General features: G+C 42.5%; 2 protein-coding genes across 3 annotated transcripts; one reads left to right on the forward strand and one right to left on the reverse strand.

The window, feature by feature from the left end:
* The first annotated feature begins 182 nt into the window (after positions 1 to 182).
* LOC110495958 (tubulin beta-4B chain) lies at positions 183 to 3,941 on the forward strand. Its single transcript, XM_021571508.3, has 4 exons — positions 183 to 333; positions 641 to 749; positions 2,532 to 2,642; positions 2,736 to 3,941. Exons 1-4 carry the CDS (start codon positions 277 to 279, stop codon positions 3,794 to 3,796), a joined length of 1,338 nt encoding a protein of 445 aa, XP_021427183.1. The 5' UTR covers positions 183 to 276; the 3' UTR covers positions 3,797 to 3,941.
* LOC110495957 (reticulophagy regulator 2) lies at positions 3,840 to 24,337 on the reverse strand. Of its 2 annotated transcripts, none has more exons than XM_021571507.3 (9): positions 23,967 to 24,337; positions 23,229 to 23,332; positions 20,826 to 20,856; positions 19,943 to 20,072; positions 19,357 to 19,441; positions 18,642 to 18,779; positions 16,560 to 16,648; positions 14,871 to 15,006; positions 3,840 to 6,986 (listed from the first exon to the last, which is right to left on the reverse strand). In XM_021571507.3, exons 1-9 carry the CDS (start codon positions 24,206 to 24,208, stop codon positions 6,214 to 6,216), a joined length of 1,728 nt encoding a protein of 575 aa, XP_021427182.2. In that variant the 5' UTR covers positions 24,209 to 24,337; the 3' UTR covers positions 3,840 to 6,213. The 2 variants fall into 2 exon arrangements, with proteins under 2 accessions (XP_021427182.2, XP_090064421.1); XM_090208295.1 differs by having other exon boundaries at positions 19,943 to 20,091; positions 23,967 to 24,290.
* Between the last annotated feature and the right edge of the window lie 343 nt (positions 24,338 to 24,680).

Below are 24,680 nucleotides of genomic sequence, written 5' to 3' on the forward strand. Positions count from 1 at the left end.
CAGTAAGATATATTTTTTTGTTGCTGAGTTTACACACACATCATTGCTCACACCCAAGCATTTTTTTCATTTGTATGATAAATTATGTAATATTGATTTAGCCAATGAAATGCATGAGAAGACAAATTCCTCACGTGCTCTGAAGCTGTCTTTTCCCTCTCGCGCTCTCTCAACGGCTCGCTAGACAGACGCTTACAAAAAGGCGCGTAGTAAAGATTAAATAGTCGGAAGTTTACAAGTGATCTTGATTCATTTACTCGGAAACTCGATTTCAACATGAGGGAGATTGTTCATCTGCAGGCCGGTCAATGTGGAAATCAGATCGGTGCCAAGGTAAGGTCATTTTTTTAATGAAAATGTATTGCAAACACAGTTGCATTTTTCAAAGTAAGTAACGTTAGCTAGCTAACTTTGTGTCGCTAGCCTGCTCATGAGGTAAATCCAAACTAAGTATTTGCGATTTGTTAGTTAGTTAACGTTAGCTTTGGTTATCTGAAATGTGTGGTTGATATGAAGAGTAAAATTCGGTCAACTGTCGATGGCTGCTCGGCTAGCACCTAACTTTAGCTTGCTAGCTATAATGCTATGAGTAACGTTTACCCGCCCACATGCCACTAACCATTCCAACATACTTTTGCAGTTTTGGGAGGTTATCAGTGACGAGCATGGAATAGACCCAACAGGCACTTATCATGGAGATAGCGATCTGCAGCTTGAGAGAATCAACGTGTACTATAATGAGGCAACAGGTAACTAACTGAAAATGATCCTTTATGTACATAGCGGTATTTTTTTAGATATTGTAACGACCCGGGGTTTATAAGCGTCCGCTCGAGCATGCTTTTGCGGCACAGTCATAGCGCACTGCACTTCGGGCTAGAAGGTCGAGGGTTCGAGACCTGCTCCCTGCGGTTTCATTACATTGGTGTCAGAAGTGATCGGACCTTGCATCCACGACAGTGCGTGTGCTTGGCCGGTGAGCGCGTTCCTGTAAGACGTTGAATCGCAAGCTAGCGCGAGGACGCGCTCTTTGAAAGGAGGGAGTAGTGTAACGATCTTGGTTTTATAAGCGCGGATATCGACTCTGCGGCACAGTCAATAGCGCGCTGGACTTCGGGCTAGAAGGTCGAGGGTTGGAGACCTGCTCCCTGCTTGGTTCATTATTGTGGTTTCAGATCTTATATACAAATTGAAAGTAGCTAGTTGAAGTGATTTTAAAGTGTATTTGCGCTTGTAGTAGTGTCAAGTTTTCTAAAAAAATATGTGTTCTCTTTAGTTAAAGGCCTTCGTAAGATACACATCGTCACACTGATATTATTAAATTAAAATATTGATATCAACCTGTCCAGATTGTAAGATTTGCTCCTGTTCTGTAGTCACATTCTGAAATTGGCTTGCAGTCAGCTGCAGCATTGTATTTGATATTTTGATCTGGGAATGTGCCAGCAGCTCAAGCTTCTTTGTTTATGTGCCAGTGAAGTGAGTTCTGAAAAACAAGGTATGCATCTTATAAGGTTTGTGAAAACTTTATGTCCAAACTCAGAATAAAATAGGCCTGATTTCAGATCTCAGGTATAAAAGATAATTAGGAAAATCGTTCTTGCACAGCATGTAGGCTGAATGTTTGTTTTAATTTTACTATTATATTAATTGTATTATTGTGTGCATACTCAGTGCCAACCGTGTTCCTATTGGTCAGTCACCAGGATCGTCTCATAACACCAGCCACACTACATGATAAAGGCCCCAAAATTTAGACACTGCTAGAATTTTGTCAGAGCCTATGACCGCACGAAGCGGTACTTAAAATTGCCAGACCTAGACCCTGTCACACTGAATGAGCCAAGACGTCAGACAATCGTTGTGGACATGTGGACATTTTGTCTAGGACGGCTAAAATCGTAGTCAGCAAAGGCCTTAAAAGGGTTGGATGGAAACCTGGTAATGCATGTCATGACAGGCCTGATGGAAACAGAATGTCAGTAAACATTCCAAATGTCGACAACAAAATACACTAGACATGGACATCTTTTGGTGTTGGTAAAATAAATTGTCGGTGGAAACGCATTTACGCGCAAATATTGATATAACAACCATCATATCGAAGTAAACTTGGAAACACGCAACATGGTGTGGTCTCCGACTCAAGAGAAACAATGCCATTTATTAGGCTACAGATGAGATCTTTATGCTCCTTTCCAATAAATAGAGGGTCAAATTCTGGTGACTTGATGCTTGTCTGCTTTTTGACAAATACAAATATTCTCACTCTTATCCATAAACAATCTCATGTAGACTAGCCTACCCGCACTGTATCTGCAAGCTGTTGGCTAGAGTGCCAAGACCAGAGTAGGAACATTTGCTATGTAATTCAACAGTTTGCGATGGAAACAGATTGAACTTTAGTTTTTTTTTTTTGTATATGGAAACATGTACTTTTTCTCTTATCACACTGGTTTTTATCCTCAACAATTTGCATGAAAATCTGTCACAAATTATTGACCCATAATGCAATTGTTAATTTATTTCAGGTGGCAAGTATGTTCCTCGTGCCATTCTAGTTGATCTGGAGCCTGGCACGATGGACTCTGTCCGCTCTGGACCATTCGGCCAAATATTCAGACCGGACAACTTTGTCTTCGGTGAGGAAATGCTTTGAAATTGCAAATTCATTTCACCTTGTCATAGTGAATAGCCTACATCTCATTGCGGTACTTTTTGTTGTTTGTTTAAAGGACAGAGTGGTGCAGGTAACAACTGGGCAAAGGGCCATTACACTGAGGGAGCAGAGCTGGTAGACTCTGTCCTGGATGTGGTGAGAAAGGAAGCCGAGAGCTGCGACTGTCTTCAGGGTTTCCAGCTCACCCACTCCCTTGGAGGTGGCACAGGCTCTGGTATGGGTACCCTGTTGATTAGCAAGATCCGTGAGGAGTACCCTGACCGCATCATGAACACCTTCAGTGTGGTGCCCTCCCCCAAAGTGTCAGACACTGTGGTGGAGCCCTACAATGCCACCCTGTCTGTGCATCAGCTAGTGGAGAACACTGACGAGACTTATTGCATCGACAACGAGGCCTTGTATGACATCTGCTTTCGCACTCTGAAGCTGACAACTCCCACTTATGGGGACCTCAACCACCTGGTGTCAGCCACCATGAGTGGTGTCACCACCTGCCTGCGCTTCCCCGGCCAGCTCAACGCCGACCTACGTAAGCTAGCTGTCAACATGGTCCCATTCCCCCGCCTGCATTTCTTCATGCCAGGCTTTGCCCCCCTCACCAGCAGAGGCAGCCAGCAGTACAGAGCGCTGACGGTGCCTGAACTCACCCAGCAGATGTTCGATGCCAAGAACATGATGGCTGCCTGCGACCCCCGTCACGGCCGCTACCTCACTGTGGCCGCCATTTTCCGTGGCCGCATGTCCATGAAGGAGGTGGACGAGCAGATGCTGAATGTGCAGAACAAGAACAGCAGCTACTTCGTCGAATGGATCCCCAACAATGTCAAGACTGCAGTCTGCGACATCCCGCCCCGCGGCCTTAAAATGGCCGCTACCTTCATCGGCAATAGCACGGCCATCCAGGAGCTGTTTAAGCGCATCTCTGAGCAGTTCACAGCCATGTTCCGCCGCAAGGCGTTCCTGCACTGGTACACCGGAGAAGGCATGGACGAGATGGAGTTCACCGAGGCCGAGAGCAACATGAACGACCTGGTATCTGAGTACCAGCAGTACCAGGATGCCACCGCCGAGGAGGAGGGCGAGTTTGAAGAGGAGGGAGAAGAGGATATGGGTTAGACGGATAAAAGGGATTTTAAAAATCAATTTCAACTGCATTCCATTCCTGGTTTCAGTTTATTATTTTATTCTTTCACTGCACAAAGAGCTGCTGTCAGTGTTTAACCTGTTGTAATTGCAATAAATCTTATCAGCATTTTTTGAACTTGTTTGTGTTCCTTTGTAGATGTAAAAGATCAAACTGATGAGTAGTTTCTGAAAAACAGGATACATTTTAAAATAGATACCCATCTTCACAAGTTCTTGTTAGGTGCCTTTATAGATTAAGAAGCAGTAAAAGCATAGGCAAACATTTCTATAACACAATTTGTTAATATAATTTTATAGTTGATTACAGTGGGATTACAGCAAAATAAATTACTTTTTAAATGAATCGCACTAAATTGCCTCATTGGCAACGTAGTGTTATCGGAATTCTTTAAGGGACATTGGTGTAATAAAAGCTGCAACATACAAATTGCATGCTTACCCAAGGTCTTGCTCCCTTCAAGTTTGGAGAGGACAATTGCATTTTTAATGCTTGGTAATCACATGCAATGTTCCAAATTGCTCTCATTTTGAGGGAAACTTACAGAAGTGCTTGGAAGGCATTGGCCGGGAAAAAGGTTAGTTTATATTACAATACAGTGCACAGGGACAACTTGGGTTGGGGAACTTTAGGCTATACCATTGGTGGACGCCATTTTCTACTTCACATAAATTTTTCGTCTACATATTAGTCTCCATGTGTAACGGTATCTTCCATTGCGCAAACTAAAGTACCTCTCACTCCTTGAGATTCAGATAGGCACACTTGCAGCAACAAAGCTGTCCTAGTTAAATTGGGGTCAAGCTGAATTCCCACTAATGACCAATTTATGAAATTAAGAATTCCTATCATCAGGTTGCAACATTTATAACCCATTGTTACATAGGACCTAGGTAACATACCTTTTTGGGGAGATAATGCAATGCATGTATTCCCTACCTTCAATAATTTGTCATAGCGAATCGCAGTTGTCTGTGGGATTGCCATGACAAAACAAGCATAAATAACCTTTAGATGTAAGGTACCTAGTCTCTAGACAGACTGGTTGCCTCCCACAATGTTACAAATGTTTTGCCCTAGGTCTGGGATTTCCAAGAGTATTAAGTACCCATAACATTTAAGTTGTACACATATTAAGCAATTGGTGGAGGTGAAGTAGCACTTGCATTAATTTACAAACATTACAGAATACAACTAACAAAATAGACCTTTGAGATGTTGACAATGAGCAATTGAAAAGGTTGTCAGCATACCACAGTAAGTACGTTTTATATGGGTAAAGAAATTTACCATCACCTGGTTTGGGGATAAAAAGATAATACACCCTAAAATTTAAAGATCTATTATTGTTTGGGAGATTTCACAATTTTGCTGAGTGTGGAACTTACTTGAGGGGCTGCTGGTCATTAAATTGCCTTCGATAAAACTCCCAAACATGTATTTGTGCGTATGATGTCCAACACAAAGACCTATTATTGTGAATCTGAAATGTAATTTTAATAGATGGTTAAAATAAGTCATTTGTGTATGGCTAATTACTGCAGTACTAAGTTTTGTTTGGAAGATTTCACAATTGAGTGCTGAATTTACTTGAGGGGTTGCTGGTCAATAAACTGCCTTCAAAGAAACTCCCAAATGTACGCATTTGTGCATAAATGATGAAAACGTGTTTTGCTGAAGATCTAAATCCAATGCAGATTGTAGAATCGACTTGGGTTACTGACCATAGAGAATCTTTATTAGTTTAAAATTCCCGCATGACGGCAATAAATAGTTTATATCATATATATTAATATAATCAAAACAAAAACCTTTTCTTTCTCTCAAAGAATCCATCCACATATAATATGTTAATAATTTCCTTTGAGAAGGGTGGTTGTAGATCTGGTCCCTATAGCCTGGTCCCAATTGCAGATTGTGCTGTAATATACCAAACTGCATTTAGCATTACAACATACAGCACAAACAGATTTGGGACAAGGCTCCAAACCCTTCCTCCTGCCACCCAAACACATTACTAGTAGTTCCCAAAACTCAAATGGCTTGTTCCCTTGGTTAAAAGCAATACAACCCTGTCAAACACAGGTGCCATCAAGCCCAAGCCTCGAGAAACACAAGTTTCATCCCAAATGGCACCCTATTCTAGCTATAATGCACTACTTTTGACCAGAGCCCTATGGGCCCTGGTAAAAAAGTAGAGCACTGTAAAGGGAAGGGTCCCATTCGGGACTCATCCACAGTGATAGTGTGAAGGCAGAATCAACCACAGTGATCTCAATCACTAACCAACTGCCACTAACCACAGACACTTTGATAAGTGTACATATATATCTGTATAATGTTATTCTACATAAAACAAAACAGTAGGGTATGAGCGGTGATGAGGACGCTAGAAGGACTCTGGTTGGTGCGTTGGAGATGGGGGTGTGTCTGTGGGAGTGGCCACTCCCACTATCCCCTGTCCATCAGGACTGAGAAGACCCAGCAGGTCCTCGTCCATCTCCTCCAGTTCACTTTGGTCCAGAAGCTCAAAGTCCTCATCCTCGGTCGGTACAAACATGTCATCCGGCATCTCCTCAGCACTCCTCTCCTCGGTCTCCACAGCGACCTCATCCTGGTCCTTTTCTGCCTCGGCGACATGGGGACTTTCCAGGGTACTAGGGGGCGTGTCGGTGGGCAGGAAATCTGCGATTGAGGGGACCTTGCTGTCCTCGGTGGAGCGTAGCATGGCCGACAGAGTGTTCTGCACCACTGTGGAGATTGCCGTGTTCACAATCTCCTCACTCAGGGCTTCCAGTGACTGCCTCGGGGCCTGGGTCTCCACTTCCCCCCCATGCACCACCTCCTCCGCTGTCCCAGCACTCAGCAGTGGTCCCTGGTCCCCACCTGGTGGCCTTCCACGTCCGTTGAAGTGTGTGTTGACAAAGTGGAGTGGGGAGGCCAGGTGCTGGATGAGGAGGCTGGCCGGGCTCATGGGCTCCCCCCCCTCCGAGGGCCGTATTCCCCCAGCCGTAGCCCCGTCCCCTTGGCCCTGACCGGGGCCCCGCAACGGAAAGTGGAGGAGGCTGTGCTCGATGGGAAACTCGTCAACCGAGGGGAATTCAGATCGGTCCCTTAAGAAGGCCTCCTCTGGGTCATTGTGCACACTCTGCTGGTCCGGGTCTAAACAGTCACAGGAGAGAGAGAGGATGGGGTTAAAAGGTAGTCAGCGATACATGAAGTAAATCGGAATATTGGGTTGACTTCTAAGAGTGTGAATCGCAAGGCTGAACTTCTCTGCTGTTTTGGTCCAGCAGCTGTCACATTGCGGCAGCTTGAAGCTCACATGGCCAGATATGTTTTGAGTGAATATCTACAATATCCTGCTTGTGGCAACGCCATGTCGATGAGTCACAGTTTTTATTTTTACTTCACCTTTATTTAACCAGGTAGGCCAGCTGAGAACAAGTTCTCATTTACAACGGCAACCTGGCCAAAGCAGTGCGACAAAAACAGGAGTTACACGTGGGATAAACAAAGGTACAGACAAAAACCCAATAGAAAAATCTATATATAGTGATTAGAAAATTAAAATTAATATGAAATTCTGATATATAGTGAATGAAGAAGGAGTCAACAGCATATATCAAGATAATGACAAATCAAATTTTGCTAGTGCCGATATTTGATTCACATGATTTGGCCTGTGGAACACATGTAACATGCTGCTCAATTATAAAATCCCTGCAAGCCAATTTTGTCCTTTCTCCGCACACATTTAAAAGCATCAGATTGATCATAATTTTAAGTACCACTATATTTGTTATTACGGTGCTATTACTATTATTAGTGTGCCTTTCACAGGAGTCTCGTTGTTGATTAACCTGGCCTGAGCGCAATGGCAACCATGTATTGTGCTAATACAGTTGAGTAAACAGTGTTAAACAGGAACCTTGTAGTTGTGTCGTATTTCACTTAACATTGGTAGCAGCGGATGGCTAGTACCTACAATGTGCCACCTCGCGTCGACGAGAAGAGGTCGTATGAAAGTTGGAAACATTTAACTTGGAATCTGGACACGGGTTACTAATCTGGACAAGAAAAAGTATTTGCGGTTGTATTATCGCTCGAAGGATGAGCGAGAGATACAGCACTGGAAATATCTGTTGAGGATTTGAACAGGGATGACGGTATGGGAACTTTGATTAGAGCACTGGATTCTGTGTTTCTTAGAGAAGAGAAAGACCGTGCCTACGAGGCATATTCAAACTTTGACAGCGTTAGAGACATTTCGGTTGCAATTACAGACTACATAATAGATTTTGAACAAAGATACAATAGGATGCGCAAGTACGAGATGGTTCTCCCGGATGCCGTGTTAGCTTTCAAGTTGCTATATACTGCCTTTCTGGGTGGTAGGAAGAAACAGTTGACTTTGACTGCTTGTACTGTCCAGACTTTGGTGTCAATGAACACGGCACTAAATATACGTTTTGGTGAAAAATACTCTGTCGCGCCAATAACAAATGGGACGACCTGGGACGAGGCTCCACAACCTTCTCCTGCAAACCAAACACATTACTAGTAGCTCCCAAAACGCAGATGGCTTGTTCCCTTGGTTAAAAGCAATAAAAGCCTGTCAAACACAGGTGCCATCAAGCCCAAGCCTCGAGAAACACAAGATTCATCCCAAATGGCACCCTATTCCAGCTATAGTGCACTACTTTTGACTAGTGGCATAGAGCAGCAGAGAAAAGGCGCCAAAATGTTATTCTCATGACAACCAGACGAGGGCGCCATTGTCCGGCACAAATCCACTGGACAGATATGGCAGGAGATTTAAAATGGGCCATTTGTCAAAGCACTTACCATTGGGTTAAAGACTGTCCTCGTAAAAAAATGAACAAGTTAAACAGGAAAATGCAAACAGAGAGAGCAGTGTAACACTGTTTTCAAACCAATCTGCTTCTGAGTTCTTAGGATCTGCTGTGATTGCTACTGCATGTACACAGACAGTTTATGGCGCAAAATGGCTTGATAACTATGTCAGTGAACTAAATATGAAAGAGGTACAAAATATGATTGACACACCAAGCAACAGAGCTTTCAAATTTGGATATTTAATTTTTTATTTAACTAGGCCAGTACAGTTAAGAACAAATTCTTACTTACAATGACGGCCTAGGAACAGTGGGTTAACTGCCTTGTTTAGGGGCAGAACTACAGATTTTTACCTTGTCAGCTCGGGGATTCGATCTAGCAAGCTTTCGGTTACTGACCCAACACTAGGCTACCTGCCACCCCGAGATAGGGGAATTGTTCATTCTACCAAAAGAGTTAAGATACCAGCAACTATTGGTCAGACTAATAAGTGTCACATTGAAACAGAGGTGGTCCCTTACTATTAAGCAAAGCTTCCATCAAGAAGTCAGGGGCTGTACTAGACATAAAAAAATGACAAGGCAGTGACGTTTAAACAATCAGTGACCCTTGAACTTACTACCTCAGGCCACTATTGTGTGAACGTTTTAGACAAAGACATCACACAGAGACCATGTAAAAATTAGATTCTGACAGACACAGAACACAGGATAAAATGTATTGTTAAAACGTCAAACTGTTTGGACATGCAGTTGACAGACTTCAGAAATGACTCAGCAGTTCTGGGAATAATGATGAGAGTATTTTACATTCTCCGGCAGATAGTTAACAGTTGTGAGACCTGTCAGAAATATAGCAAAACTAAGACCAGGCCAGCTGTTGGTTTGCCACTGGCTTCCAAGTGGCTGTAGATCTACATGAGTTGGGACCAAGTGTGTGGTACCTTCACATGCTTCAGTGCTGGAAGCATTGTCAATACAAAGAAACCCAGTGAAAACATCAATTACTTAATTAATTCCTGGATAAGTGTGCATGGCCCGCCCCAGAAATTGTACAGTGACCATTCAGTGACCATACAGTGAGAATTCAATAATAATGAAATAAGAGAAATGGCTGAGAAATTCAACATGTAAAGACAACTGCTGCATACAGTCCATGAAGCAATGGATTTTTGGAGAGACAATCAATTTTCATGGCTACAGCCTAGAGGTCGACCGATTAATCGGAATGGCCGATTAGCTTGTCCTGAGTTGCATATAATCGATGCGGTCCCTGTTAATTTATCATTGAATCACAGACTTCTTCGCCAAACGTGTGATGATTTAACAAGCACATTTGCGAAAAAAGCACCGGCTTTACACCAATGTGTACCTAACCATAAACATCAATGTCTTTCTTAAAATCAATGCACAAGTATATATTTTTAAACCTGCATATTTAGTTAATATTGCCTGCTAACATAAATTTATTTTAACTAGGGAAATTGTGCCACTTCTCTTGCGTTCTGTGCAAGCAGAGTCAGGGTATATGCAGCAGTTTGGGCCGCCTGGCTCATTGCAAACTGTGTGAAGACCATTTTTTCCTAACAAAGACCGTAATTAATTTGCCAGAATTTTATATAATTATGACATAACATTGAAGGTTGTGCAATGTAACAGCAATATTTAGACTTAGGGTTGCTACCTGTTAGCTAAAATACTGAACGGTTCTGTATTTCACTGAAAGAACAAACGTTTTGTTTTCGAAATGATAGTTCATTACTATGGTCAAATCCGGAAACTAAGGCTCGTATTTCTGTGTGTTATTATATTATAATTAAGTCTATGATTTGATATAGCAGTCTGACAGAGGTGGTAGGCAGCAGCAGGCTCGTAAGCATTCATTCAAACAGCTCTTTATTGCTTTGCCAGCAGCTCTTCGCTGTGCTTCAAGCATTGCGCTGTTTATGACTCCCGAGATTAGGCTGGCAATACTAAAGTGCCTATAAGAACATCCAATAGTCAAAGATATATGAAATATAAATGGCATAGAGCGAAATAGTCCTATAATAACTACAACCTAAAACTTACCATGGAATATTGAAGTCTCATGTTAAAAGGAACTACCAGCTTTCATATGTTCTCATGTTCTGAGCAAGGAACTTAAACGTTATCTTTTTTTACATGGGACATATTGCACTTTTACTTTCTTCTCCAACACTGTTTTTTGCATTATTTAAACCAAATTGAACATGTTTCATTATTTATTTGAGACTAAATCAATTTTATTGATGTATTAAGTTAAAATAAGTGTTCATTCAGTATTGTTGTAATTGTCATTATTACAAATAAATAAATATATATAAAAAAAAGAAAAACATCCGATTAGTCGGTATCAGCTTTTTTTGGTCCTCCAATAATTGGTATCGGCTTTGAAAAATCAGTCGGTCGACCACTACCACAGCCCACACCAACTAGTGTTCGGGCAGAACCTTAATCTTTCCTCTGTACTGGTTGACAAGCCACCAGCACTAGAAGGGACCAGTGTGAGTGTGTGGGTGGGACAGCACCTTTCAGCACTACATGCAGCGAGAAAGGCGTTCACTGAAGCAGTGTTCAGAGAGAATTCTCAGGGCTCTGCGTAAACAGCTTCGACCCACCGATGAGAAGTACGAGATTGGAAACAAAGTGTACTACAAATGAGTTGACTGTCAAGAGTGGAAAGGCCGCGACCGGGAGGTCCGTGGGGCGACACACAATTGGCACAGCGTCATCCGGGTTAGGGAGGGCTTGGCCGGTAGGGATATCCTTGTCTCATCAGCGACTCCTGTGGCGGACCGGGCGCAGTGTGCGCCAACCAAGGTTGCCAGGTGCACGGTGTTTCCTCCGACACATTGGTGCGGCTGGTTTCCGGGTTGGATGCGCGCTGTGTTAAGAAGCAGTGTGGCTTGGTTGGGTGGTGTATCGGAGGACGCATTACTTTCAACCTTCGTCTCTCCCGAGCCCGTACAGGAGTTGTAGCGATGAAACAAGATAGTAGCTACTAACAATTGGATACCACGAAATTGGGGAGAAAAAGGGGGCTTTCATATGTTCTCATGTTCTGAGCAAGGAACAAACGTTTGCTTTCTTACATAGCACATATTGCACTTTTACTTTCTTCTCCAACACATTGTTTTTGCATTATTTAAACCAAATTGAACATGTTTCATTATTTACTTGAGGCTAAATTGATTTTATTGATGTATTATATTAAGTTAAAATAAGTGTTCATTCAGTATTGTTGTAATTGTCATTATTACAAATAATAAAACATTTAAAAAATCGTCCGATTAATCGGTATCGGCCTTTTGGTCCTCCAATAATCGGTATCGGTGTTGAAAAATCATAATCGGTCAACCTCTAATGGACACTGAAACTTATACAGGAAATTGAGCAGAGACCTTCAACCACGACACAGGTAATACTGTTGCACATTCAAATTAGGAAAACATTCAACAATAGCCACGTGTTAAGACAACAAGGTTGTTCCCATCTGAAAACTGGGCAAACTTAAATACATGGACAAAGAAAGTGGTATTCCACATACAGCAACCGTCATTGGACGAGCAGGAAAAGCCAAAGGAAAACACCAGAACTGGTACAACTTGCAGTACTTTGAACCAGCTACACTTTCTGGTACAACAGGGTCAGCTGATCTGTCACTTGTAGATAATCTGAGAATTGAACCAATGGAAAAATCAAGAAAAACAGACTGACATTCAAAATGATGATGTACTTGAAAACAAAGGATGTGTCATTTGACTCAGCTAAGCTAGATGAGCTCAGTAAATGGAGTGTTTGAGGAAGTCAAAGACATTGGCCAAAAATGTCTCAACAAGGTGGGTGAGTGCCCTTAAATAATCCTTAAATGCAATAGGGCCAAAAGCACTTCTAGTGGCTAAATGTTGGGGAGCTAGCTGCTGAAGAACTCCCAAAAGACTCACCGACATGCACCTCAGTCACTCAGATTGCTGCTGACAGTGATCTGCCAGAAAAAATGGAAACTTAATTCCATAGACATCAAATCTGCATTTTTTTCAGGGAACAGAGCTGTCAAGGGACATTCACATCCGACCTCCGCCTGAAGCTAAGAGTGAAGGAACACTGTGGAAACTAAAAAATGTGTACGGCCTTGCAGAGGCATCACTCTTACTGATACAACAATGTCAAGGCAACAATGCTGAGTACAGGTGGAAAAATGTCACAAGTGGATCCTGCAGGCTTCTAATGCAATGTGACTGGAGTACTTCCCTGTCATGTTGATGACTTTATCTGGGTTGGCTCACGGACCTTTACTCCAACTGATTCCACACCTCAAAGCTGTTTTCCAGGTCAGCCGTGAGGAGCATGATCATTTTTGTTATGTTGGCATAGAGGTTATTACAGCCGATGGAACAATACTGATGCAACAGGAGAGCGAAATCAAGAATCGTCAACCTATCCACATGGATTCTTCAAGAGCCGTAGAATAATTCCCCTCTCGGTGAAATTGAAGTTGATCAATTGAGTTCAAATTCTATATGTTCCTTGACAGAGTAGACCTGATGTAATGTTTGATGGATGCAACTTGGCATCCAACACAAGACACCACTACAAACCATTCACGAGGCAAACAAAGTTGTTCGTAACCTGTAATCACAAGTGACTAAAGTTTCAGCATGTTTGAAAAGATGACTCTGAAACTAGTTGTCTTCAGTGATGCTTCCCTAGGGAACCTTACAGATGGAGGCACACAAGGTGGACATGTAATTGTGTTAATGGATGAAGGAGGAAGGAGGAAGATTCTCACCTATCTGTTGGCAGTCAAAAAGGATCAGAAGGGTTGTCTGAAGCACACTGGCTGGAGAAACACTTGCTCTTGCGGATGAAATTGACATTGCTATCTTTCTTGCAACTCTGTTCTCATCAGAGCTTACCACTGGTGAGACAAAACGGCACATTCTACCTGTAATTTGTGTCACTGACAACTACTCCTTAGTTGATGCTGTGAATTCAACCAAGTCTGTCACAGAGAAAAGACTGCCTTGAGATAAGCAGCATCAAGGAACTTATTCAAGCATCGAGAATCCAGCGGATTTTGTGGTCGGCAACAAGGGAGCATCCGGTCTTGTGCTCCTAAAGGCACTCAGTAATGGAAAGTGGCAGCTTGAGAAATACAAATAAAAACGTTCTCACACAACCCATTTGTAATGGGGAACTTAAATAATACTTGGGACATTCAATTGTTGTTGATGGTTTATTTGTCTTTAAAAGAAAAAAGTGGGAGATTGTTAAATTCATTTTTTAAGTAAGTATCACTATATTTCTGTTTATGGCGCTATCACTCTGTTATTAGCAGGAGTCTTGTTGTAGATTAACCTGGCCTGAGCCAATTGCAGCCATGTATTGTGCTAATACAGTTGAGTAAACATTGTTAAACTGGAACCTTGTCGTATTTGAGTTAACACAGAAGTACTTCTAACATCGGGTTATATGCTAGGGCTGGGCATTTAAAATGATTTCACTATTAGAATAACATGATTTTTCAGATAGTCTAAATACATGTTTTAAAGATATATATTTTTGTTTACTTCAATGGAGACTTGCTGGCGTAACTTGAGAGCAGGTGCGCTGCGCTCTGCTTGGAAGTGTGGGGGAGGGGCGATAGGGGAGCAGGGGCCGGTGTGTGTGACAATCTGTGTGTGTGGTATGGAGGGAGAGAAAGATGCCAAAACGACTCGCGCTAGTTAGACAAACTTGTTGCTGCCATAGGTTATCATACCATCTGCAAGTGCCCTTCTTGACTGCATCTAAACTTTGTAAAGAAGCTAGCTACAGTAGCCAGCTAACTAGCTAAAGTAGCAAGGCTTATTGAGGCATCCTTGTGTACAACAACTTTATTCATATGAAACCACAGCCTACCACTTGGTTGATCATTGTAGCCTAATTCCATTTAGCATTGATTAGAAATCTCCCACTTCACTTGCTACACATGGAGCCCCTGACTGTGGTGTCACTTTGATTGACCGACAATAACAACACGCTAGGCTACCGGTGAGTATTTGTTTATGGGGCAAAACATTTTGCTTCGGTTTGCACTAATTAATACACACCATTTATTTTCTTTTAAATCCAAGTTGCAGGACAGATACTTTGGAGGAAGGGCCTGTTGTGCTTGGGTACTTGCCTTCAGAGACGTCTGTAAGCTGTGGGGTGGTAGCTCTGGATACGGAGAACCCCCCACTCTCCAAAATGGATGCTTCCTCGTCAGACAGCTCTGAGTCGGTGATGGCCATAGCCAGGGCTGTGGTCTTTGCATCCACCTGACCAATGACATGGCACAATTTTATGATATCACCATTGTTCTATAGTGAAAGGCTCTCGACAAAACCCATACTAGAGCCCAATTAGGTGATTAGAAAGTCAAGCAATAATATTGTCTTATCCTCTCAATTGAATGTCAACATTGAAACATGAATTAAACCACATTCTGTAAAAAAAACAAATATTTAGCCATTCATTGAGGGGAATGTCTTGGTAAAGTATGAATAATCTCTCATTCCTCCTGAAGTGTGCGTTTGTTCTATTCCATACATATTTAAAATAATTGAATTTATAGGCGTGGGGAGTTTCCATAAACATTAATTTCCTTTCAAATCCATAAGGGGAAGTGAACATGTACACACTTCGGGAGAAAGGAAAGATTATTGGGGTGCAACACTTGTCAAATTTTGAAACAGCATAATTATTTGACATGCATGACTCAGCTAGTACTCTACACAGACCGGTGCGGCATAACCCATCAGAGCTGCGGTAGGCCTATTTCACAAGCATTTCGCTACACCTGCAATAACATCTGCTAAACACGTGTACGTGACAAATAAAATTATATTTTTGATATGCAAATAGACCATTGCCATTTATGGATCTGTGCCATTTACTTTAAACTGAACTGTATTTACAGCATGAGCGGTCGTGAGTAGATAATCTTGTTTTGAGATCAAAGCGAGAGCTGCATGTAAACCACCTATGCACATTTTTGTTCATATCCTTTTCTAGTGAGTGAGTTATTAGCCCAGTTATAGATAATGTGTAGTCCGCAATGGGGGAGTGACTGCTTCCTACAAGAGCACAACACCTGTACAATTCTAAACATCTTTGAAAAGCAAGTCAGGTAAAGATATATATATTTTTAATGGGGCAGTGCTGTTTTTTGAGGCAGGCTTGAATAAGCTAAGTAGACAGGCAGCACAATTTGTCTGATTCTCTGTAATAATAATGCATATTATCTTGTAAAGTGGTTTCTTGCATCAGTCACAACATTTTCAGTCACTTCCTTGTCTGACTGGATAAAGATTCATGTCAAGCCCTGCATGTTTATTTTTTTTCAAAAGTCTCATGGAATGTAGGCCTACATTGAACATCACACATTGGCTGAATGATAGAACAGCTATTTCCAGATTGAAATGTTTTGGGATGCATTTTCTCCATTGTTTCTGATGGTAGGTCACTCTGGTAAGACTACATTATGATCAAATAGCCATAGTAGTCTACTTGGCCACTGTTAAAAAACTAACTTAAAGCAGGTACAGCCTCAGTGTTCACAGTAAACGTGTACTGGAAGTTCCACTGAATTGTCACATTCAAGTTGGGGCTCAGCAGACCTGAAATTTGCTCAGTGACGAAATAAATGAGGGAACATTGCCCCCAACCCTAATTATAACCTTAATCCCCTAGAAATAGCCCTGTTCCCCTTGTGGGGGCCGACAAAATGTCCCCAGTTAGTCAAATTTTTGTTCTGGTCCCCACAAGTATAGGTAAATATGTCCACACACACACGATCCTAGTGCAAGATGGCAGACGATGTGGTGCTTACCAGGGGGGCAAAGCAGGACAGCTCCTCCTCACTCTCGCTCTCTGTCTCAGCCCTGGGCTCATCCCCTTCCTCCACCTCCTTCTTCACCTCTGCAACACACACACACAGTTTAAAGGGTAACTACAGGATCCAATAAGTTGAATTTAAGACTTAAGGCCTTTTTAATGTCACTTGGCATGCAATTTAATACAAATTGAGGTCTGCGAGTGCCACACGAGCTAATATTCTTCTCCAGAAATGAGCCCATGTTGGCGACAAGTCATATTTTCACCAAGTGGCTCACTATCAGGCAGGTGTGCTATTTTAGCATTGAGCCCGATGAATGTAGTAGCATAGTGGCTACTGGCTAGACTATAGATGGCTGAAGCATGGGTTCGTCCATCTGCATTTGTAGGGCTACCCCCAATTGACTAATCATTAACTAAGTTTCCAGAATTTTGGCTTTGATATCAATACCAGCTTAGTATAATGATACTCAATACCACCGATAAAGAAATGCCTTAAAAGGGTCAAATATACAGCACTGTTACTGTATAAAACACATGGTCAACTCTCGGCCACTGGGTGTGCAGGCTTTTGATCCAGCACTGCTCAAACACACCAAAGTTAACAAGGTCCTGTTGAGCAGTTGATTTGTAGAGTCTGGTTTGTTAGAGTGGGGCTGGAACAAAAGTCTACACACACAATAGCTCTTCTAGGGGTATTATGCTATAACATTAGACTACAACCAAAAAGTTGATTCATTAAGTCAGGTACCAAATGGCTATACTTCGAAGCAAGGTAGCGAAGTGGGAGGGCTCTAGACTGACTTTCCAGTGTCAAGTAAAGAAGTATGCCATTTCATTAACATATTCAGGGAGAGCATGATGGATATTTTGATGTACAATATTTCAAAATATGATCCAGAATAATTTGATATTTTTGTCTCTTTAGAGATGAATTTGCCTGTATATTTGTTATGCATATATATTGGCCTAGGCTATAGCCAATGCTACATACATTTACCAACTGAGGAAGTGGGAACTCAAAACACTTTAGCTAGATTGCTAAATATGTTAGATGAATTGTATGGCTAAAGAAACTAACAGTAAATGTAACGTTCTACAAAAACTTTCCATTGGTAGCATACTTGATGTATTCACCGTAAAATTCACTGCTCCGTTGGCAAATCATCTCAATTCCATACTGGGTTTGTAAAGTGTTTTTTTCCTCTATATTGACAGTTCAGAAATAGTTGTTACGTAAATAAAGCTGAGTCGCTTAACAACAGTAACAGTAGTTGTTTGAAAAACTGTCTTTCACACAATTATATTTTGAAATGTTGCTCAACTTTCAGTATGCTTGCGCTTATTAGAATACATGTCTCCCTTCAATCCATGTGCAAAGAGGGGAGCGAGAGTGAGAAACATGGACAGGGCAGATACTTTCGTTGCAGGAAGCAGGTTCATGTACATTACAGTTGACCAAATAATGGTTTTTAGAACCCCCCCCCAAAAAATTATATTAATAAAAATAAAAATAAATCAGCAGGACCGTTGATTAGCCTAATCACCGAAATTACAAACATAAGCAAAGTTGCTTCGGTACGAGCAGGGCAGTAATTTTCAGTTTATCGTCCCATCTCTAGTTAGTGTTGTCTTTCAAATGGCATAGGCTACCTTGCTCTCCCCTCTGGCAACGACGTGACTCAGAGGTGTATATGTGGATAGGTCTTGAAAGTGCGCCCAGAGTATTATCAATGTAATCAATTATCAATCAATTTTGTTTGTTTTTCCAGCGGTGGCAACAACTAAGCAGCTGCATAATATAATGGAAACACTGTAGTCATCTCTGTTGCATATTTTAAAGCACTTTAAAAGTGCAATTTAAGACATTTGAAGACTTAAGGCCTTTGCTCCAGCTGCCACACCAGTGCCACAAACCGGAAGGGAGGAGAACGATTTCCCAGGCAACCCTGACATTCAGTGTTCACAGCTAGAGAGAGGGGACCTGGTGACATGTGAATGATGGCAGGGCACACACACGCACCATCAAACACATACTGACAGACAACACGCGCGCACACACACAGTGTAAACTCACTCCTCTTATCGTGCTTGCGGTGCTGCGTGTCTCCCTTCATGCTGTAGTCCAGTTTCATCAGAATGGGCTCCAGGCCTGTGTACATCCGTTGGATAAGCTCGTGGTACACCACCAGAGGCCACACCAACACACTCAGCGCTGGGCACAGGACAAAAAATAACCTCAACATGGCACTTAAATGGCGTTTGACTCACCATGACAAGTACAGCATCCCAAATGGCACCCTTTTGCCTACATAGTGCACTACTTTTGTCCAGGACCCATAGATTTTTGGACAAAAGTAGTGCACTATACAGGGAATAGGGTTCCATTTGGAATGCACACCATCTTTAGTTTAACCAGAGAAAGGGATATACCTCAGGGTTGTATTCATTAGTGAACAACGTAGCAAAACATTTTGCAACTGAAACCATTTACTCCAAACACTACAACTAAGCTGTTCCTATTGAAAATGTTTGGCTAATGTGTGCACTATAGACTAGAACCCTGGAATACTGAGTGTCACATATGGTCGAAACATTTCCAGGTTGGGGAATGGCAACACTATAAATGGTGGTATGAAGGTTGCATTTAGAAGTTATTGGCAATTGTTATGCAGTAGCACTGCATTTCTTAGACAACCACACCTTTGGCATACTGGTTGGTTGGTTGGTTGGTTGGTTGGTTGCCTTTGTGAAAAATAAGGAAAAGTAATTGAAAATGCAAGGCAGCTCACCGATGATATAGGATATCATGATTCCTGGTACGTAGTGTCCCACCACGGCGAGCACAGAACAGCCAGAGCACATCATGGCACAGAACTGGAGGGAGAAAAGAGACGCAGTGTCATTAAACTTGCAAGTTGGCTGAAACTAATGTAGAGGAGGGACAACTACTTCAGCAAATACCTCTTCAGGTCAGAGGAGGATGGTGGGAGGCGCTATAGGAGGAGGCTCATTGTAATGGCTGGAATGGGATTCATGCAACGGTATCTAACACATGGAAATCACATTTGACGCCGTTCCATAAATTCCATTCCAGCCATTACAATGAGCTCGTCCTCCCCTCCTACAGCTTCTGCCACCAGCCTCCTCTGCTTCAGCTATACAAAAAAAATGATTCAACTCAACCAATTTAATGTTTTGATAAACCATGACTTTGAGGCACTTTATACTATATCAATATGGTAACAGTTTTAATACACTTCGACCTCCAGATACCATATGACAATCAGTATATGTGGCCCACGTGGAAATCGAACCCACAACCCTGATGGAGGCAATGAGCTCTAACCCACTGAGCCGCCAACAAACCCAACATACCTTTCCATGGTTCTGCCTTTTGTACTGCAGCATCTCCTGGACGAAGAGGCAGCAGTAGAGGTAGCTCTCCACCAGGTGGTGGCTGAGCTCTGGAATACTGAGGAGCCGGGGTTGCACATTCATGGTCTCTCTGCAGTCAGAGAAAGAGACTGTGGGATGTACACACGAACACAAGCAGTACTAAGCCAGACCTAAAAGGATTCAAGCATCTCAGAGTAGGAGAGCTGATCTAGGATCAGATTACAATGGGTAGAGTGAGCCTGGTCCTAGATCAGCTCTTCGACTACTCTTTATAAATATGTGCCCTGATGCTATTGACAGGCACAGACCATCAAACAAGTAGGGAAAACGCCTGAATATTCACATGAAGTCACTAACAGTAAAGTGCTTGAAGGTGTTATAGGAGCAGGGTGAGTTAGGATGTGTTTCAAGGCCCAGTGTAGTCAAAATTGTGATTGTCCTGTGTTTTATATTTCCACACTATGAGGTTGGAATAATACTGTGAAATTGTGAAAATTATGACAATTCCCTTTTAGTGTAAGAGCTGTTTGAAAAGAACGCCTGCAATTTCAGCCTGTTTTGGTGGGATGAAGTTTAGGCCTTCCATGGTGACATCATCATGCATTAAATTAGTTAATAGACCAATAAGAAAGAGAATTCCAACCCTCTGCCAATAACAGCTAATGTTACATGTTCCCCTACCCACTCAGACCCCTCCTAGCTAAATTCTTGCTTGAGAAATTGCTCTTTGCTAAGAAGTGATGTTTATTTTTGTACTATTTTAATTGAAAACAATCACAGTAAGGTACTTAATCGTTACCCAGAAATGATTTGATATTGAGATTAAAACAGCTGCATTGGACCTTTGAATCAAGATGTGTACCTTTCCATTGGGTTGGCCTCAGGATACTGAACTGTAGTGGAGAGAGGAGACAGTACAGATTTGTTCATCTAAGTCCAACATCAACAAGACACTTTAGACTTCATAGAGTAGGCTTGGTAATCAAAGTCATCAGAACAATGTTATGTCAAATCAAATCCAAATCGACAGCACTAACATTTAACCATCTTATCAAATCGTGACCTATACTAGCATTTCAGACTTCACACTGACCCCAGGGCCAGGGGTGGCTGTGGCATGAGTAATGCATGCATGCACCTACTAAACTCAGCAACAACAACAACAAAAAAAGTCCCTTTTTCAGGACCCTGTCTTTCAAAGTTAATTCGTAAAAAATCAAAATAACGTCACAGATCTTCATTGTAAAGGGTTTAAACACTGTTTCCCATGCTTGTTCAATGAACCATAAACAATTAATGAACATGCACCTGTAAAACAGTCATTAAGACACTAACAACTTACAGACGGTAGGCAATTGAGGTCACAGTTATGAAAACTTAGGGCACTAAAGAGGCATTTCTACTGACTCTGAAAAACACCAAAAGAATGATGCCCAGGGTCCCTGCTCATCTGCGTGAACATGCCTTAGGCATGCTGCAAGAAGGCACGAGGACTGCAGATGTGGCCAGGGCAATAAATTGCAATGTCCATACTGTGAGACGCCTAAGAGAGTGCTACAGGGAGACAGGATGGACAGCTTATCATCCTCGCAGTGTCAGACCACGTGTAACAACACCTGCACAGAATCGGTACATCCGAACATCACACCTGCGGGACAGGTACAGGTTGGCAATAACAACTGCCGAGTTACACCAGGAATGCACAATCCCTCCATCAGCGCTCAGACTGTCCGCAATAGGCTGAGAGAGGCTGGACAGGGCTTGTAGGCCTGTTGTAAGGCATGTCCACCGTCGCTGGACCAGACAGGACTGGCAAAAAGTGCGCTTCACTGAGGAGTCGCGGTTTTGTCTCACCAGAGGTGATGGTTGGATTTCCGTTTATCGTCGAAGGAATGAGCGTTACACCGAGGCCTCTACTCTGGAGCGGGATCAATTTGGAGGTGGAGGGGCCGTCATGGTCTGGGGCGGTGTGTCACAGCATCATCGGACTGAGCTTGTTGTCATTGCAGGCAATCTCAACGCTGTGTGTTACAGGGAAGACATCCTCCTCCCTTGTATGGTACCCTTCCTGCAGGCTCATCCTTACATGACAATGCCACCAGCCATACTGCTCATTCTGTGTGTGATTTCCTGCAAGACAGGAATGGCAGTGTTCTGCCATGGCCAGCGAAGAGCCCGGATCTCAATCCCATTGAGCACATCTGGGACCTGTTGGATCGGTGGGTGAGGGCTAGGACCATTCTCCCCAGAAATGTCCGGGAACTTGCAGGTGCCTTGGTGGAAGAGTGGGGTAACATCTCACAGCAAGAACTGGCAAATCTGGTGCAGTTCATGAGGAGATGCACTGCAGTACTTAATGCAGCTGTGGCCACACCAGATACTGACTGTTACTTTGACCCCCCTTTGTTCAGGGACACATTATGGAATTTCTGTTAGTCACGTGTTACGTTCCCCAGTTTCTGTGTTGTTGTGGGTTTGTATGTATGTATGTCAGGAAATGGCTTCCTGGATTCCCCCAAGCAGCTGATTGGTCGGCCCCATTGTAGATTGGAGCTGAACCCCACCCTCTCGTCAGGGGATACAGATTACAGACACCTTGTCCAGCTGTATATAAGCCAGTGTTCCTTTGCTCTGAAAGAAAGAGCTTATTAGTATGTCGTGTTGGTTGTTGCGCAGACATTTTTTGTACAGTATTTAGTAGCCGGTCCTGCTGAGGTATGTTTTTGTCACAAGGACTGTGTTTTGATGATTGAAGTTGTTCACGTTACGTTAGTTTTATTCTGTTTTTGTTCCCAGGGGGAAGGCACCTTGGGAGTGCTTAGGCAAGAGGCCTGCGGGCATACATATACCCCTAGTATGTACTCTGTCGATGCACACTAGGTAAGACCTGGGCAGACCATCCCCTGTATTTTGGTTAGTGCGCCAGGTGTTGCTAGTTAGGTAAGTTGTGGGTAGGAGAGGGGGCTCTAACTTTCTTTGCTTCCGTCCAGCAACTTTTCCCCAAAATGACCGTGTGAAGGAATAAATTCCATGTTAATGGTAAAATTCTGTGTCATCCTTACCTGCACCTACAGTCACATACCTCTTTCACTCCACAGGGAGTTGTGTTGCATTCCCTCCAAGAGGCATGTGTCTGTGGAACTTGTTCAGTTTGTCTGTTGTTGAATCTTATGTTCATATAAATATTTACACATGTTAAGTTTGCTGAAAATAAATTCAGTTGACAGTGAGGACGTTTTCTATTTTGTTGCGTTTATGAACGTACCTGTTGTAAGAGGTAACTTATGCTTCCATCTCTCCAGCTGCATGAGCCCTAGAATGGAAAGACTCAGGAGGAAGAGAGGACGCAGGGACGTCGAAGACAGAAGCCTGTAAAAAATACATTTTAAAATGGTATGGGTTGTTTTCATGTAACCAATGTTAGTCACGTTCCTAACATTAAGTAACGTTAACTAGCTAGCCACACGAGTGAATAGACTGTCAGCTAGCCCCCTGTCCTGGTTCAGGACAATACATAAAACAGAACTCCTGTCAACTTGGCCACGTTCAGTTGTCAAACGTTGCAGATTTAACATGCCATGAATACAGCCGTCATGATTTCTTGGTCTACATGTCGGAGAGGCACGTTTGTTCTATATTTACTTACACATTTATATCCGAACGCTCACGTCTTATCTAGATTTGACAGCTGTCAACTAGGTAAGTTACTGTTATTTGAAAGATAGCGCACTTAGAATTTATGTAGAGTATTTAGCGAAACGTTACTCGTTTATTCGATAAGTAGGGTAAACTTTGGCATACCAAACTACCAGCAGACATCATTAAATAGCTAATTAGCCACCTAGCTAGCGCGTCACTGTCGCCCGAGGAGGATTATCGTTGTCATTCAATTTAACTACAGTAAGTAGCTACTACTACTATCAAGCTAAGACATTCGCTACAGTGCAGCTTCCTATTCAGTGCAAAATTACATGAGTGATTCTTACTAATTATTTAGCATTACCAGAACAAGGTGTTCAGCGTGAGAGCAACAAAGATGCTGTAGAGCGGCCTTTCCCAAACAAGCAGCCTCTGCATCCATAACAGCAAAGGCTCATATTGAGATAGCCAGCCTTGAAGACGCTCCCGCAGTTGCACGAGCTCAGGGTTCCCATCACTGCATACTTGCTCTGATCCTCCGGCAGGGAACAGGTCCTCGAGTACGGAAGAAACAGAGGGGCATCTAGCCTCCTCTCCGCTCGCCATCTTTCCCCCACTTTGTTGTGTTGTTTTGGTGATCACGGGGTATGGATAGGCGGATAGATCCGCGAAGGCCCGTCATGGATTTAAAAAAAAAGTAGGAACCGATGTTACTGGTGGTCACTAGTTACTACAGCCACAAAGTCATAAACCCCGCCTATTTCTACAATTGCTCGTCTTAAAAGTAGATTTTAAATCTAACCCCAACCACACTGCTAATATTATGCCTAACCTTAAATTAAGACCAAAAATCTAAAATGTCGTTTTCATGAATTCTTACGATCTAGCAAATTAAGACTTTATAGGTGTGCTATCTAGTGGAAACCCAGTTTACTGGCTCAGCATGTCACGTGCTTCCTTGTTTACTGCGCTTGGTTTTGCGAAAACAATAGCTATTTACTGACATCTGCTGGATAAATTGGATAGTACTATCCATTCTTACGTAAAATACCATTTATGTTTATATCTCCACTTGTTT

This window comes from Oncorhynchus mykiss, chromosome 18, assembly GCF_057628025.1.
Source record: "Oncorhynchus mykiss isolate SJ-2025 chromosome 18, ASM5762802v1, whole genome shotgun sequence".
Lineage (NCBI taxonomy): Eukaryota > Metazoa > Chordata > Actinopteri > Salmoniformes > Salmonidae > Oncorhynchus > Oncorhynchus mykiss.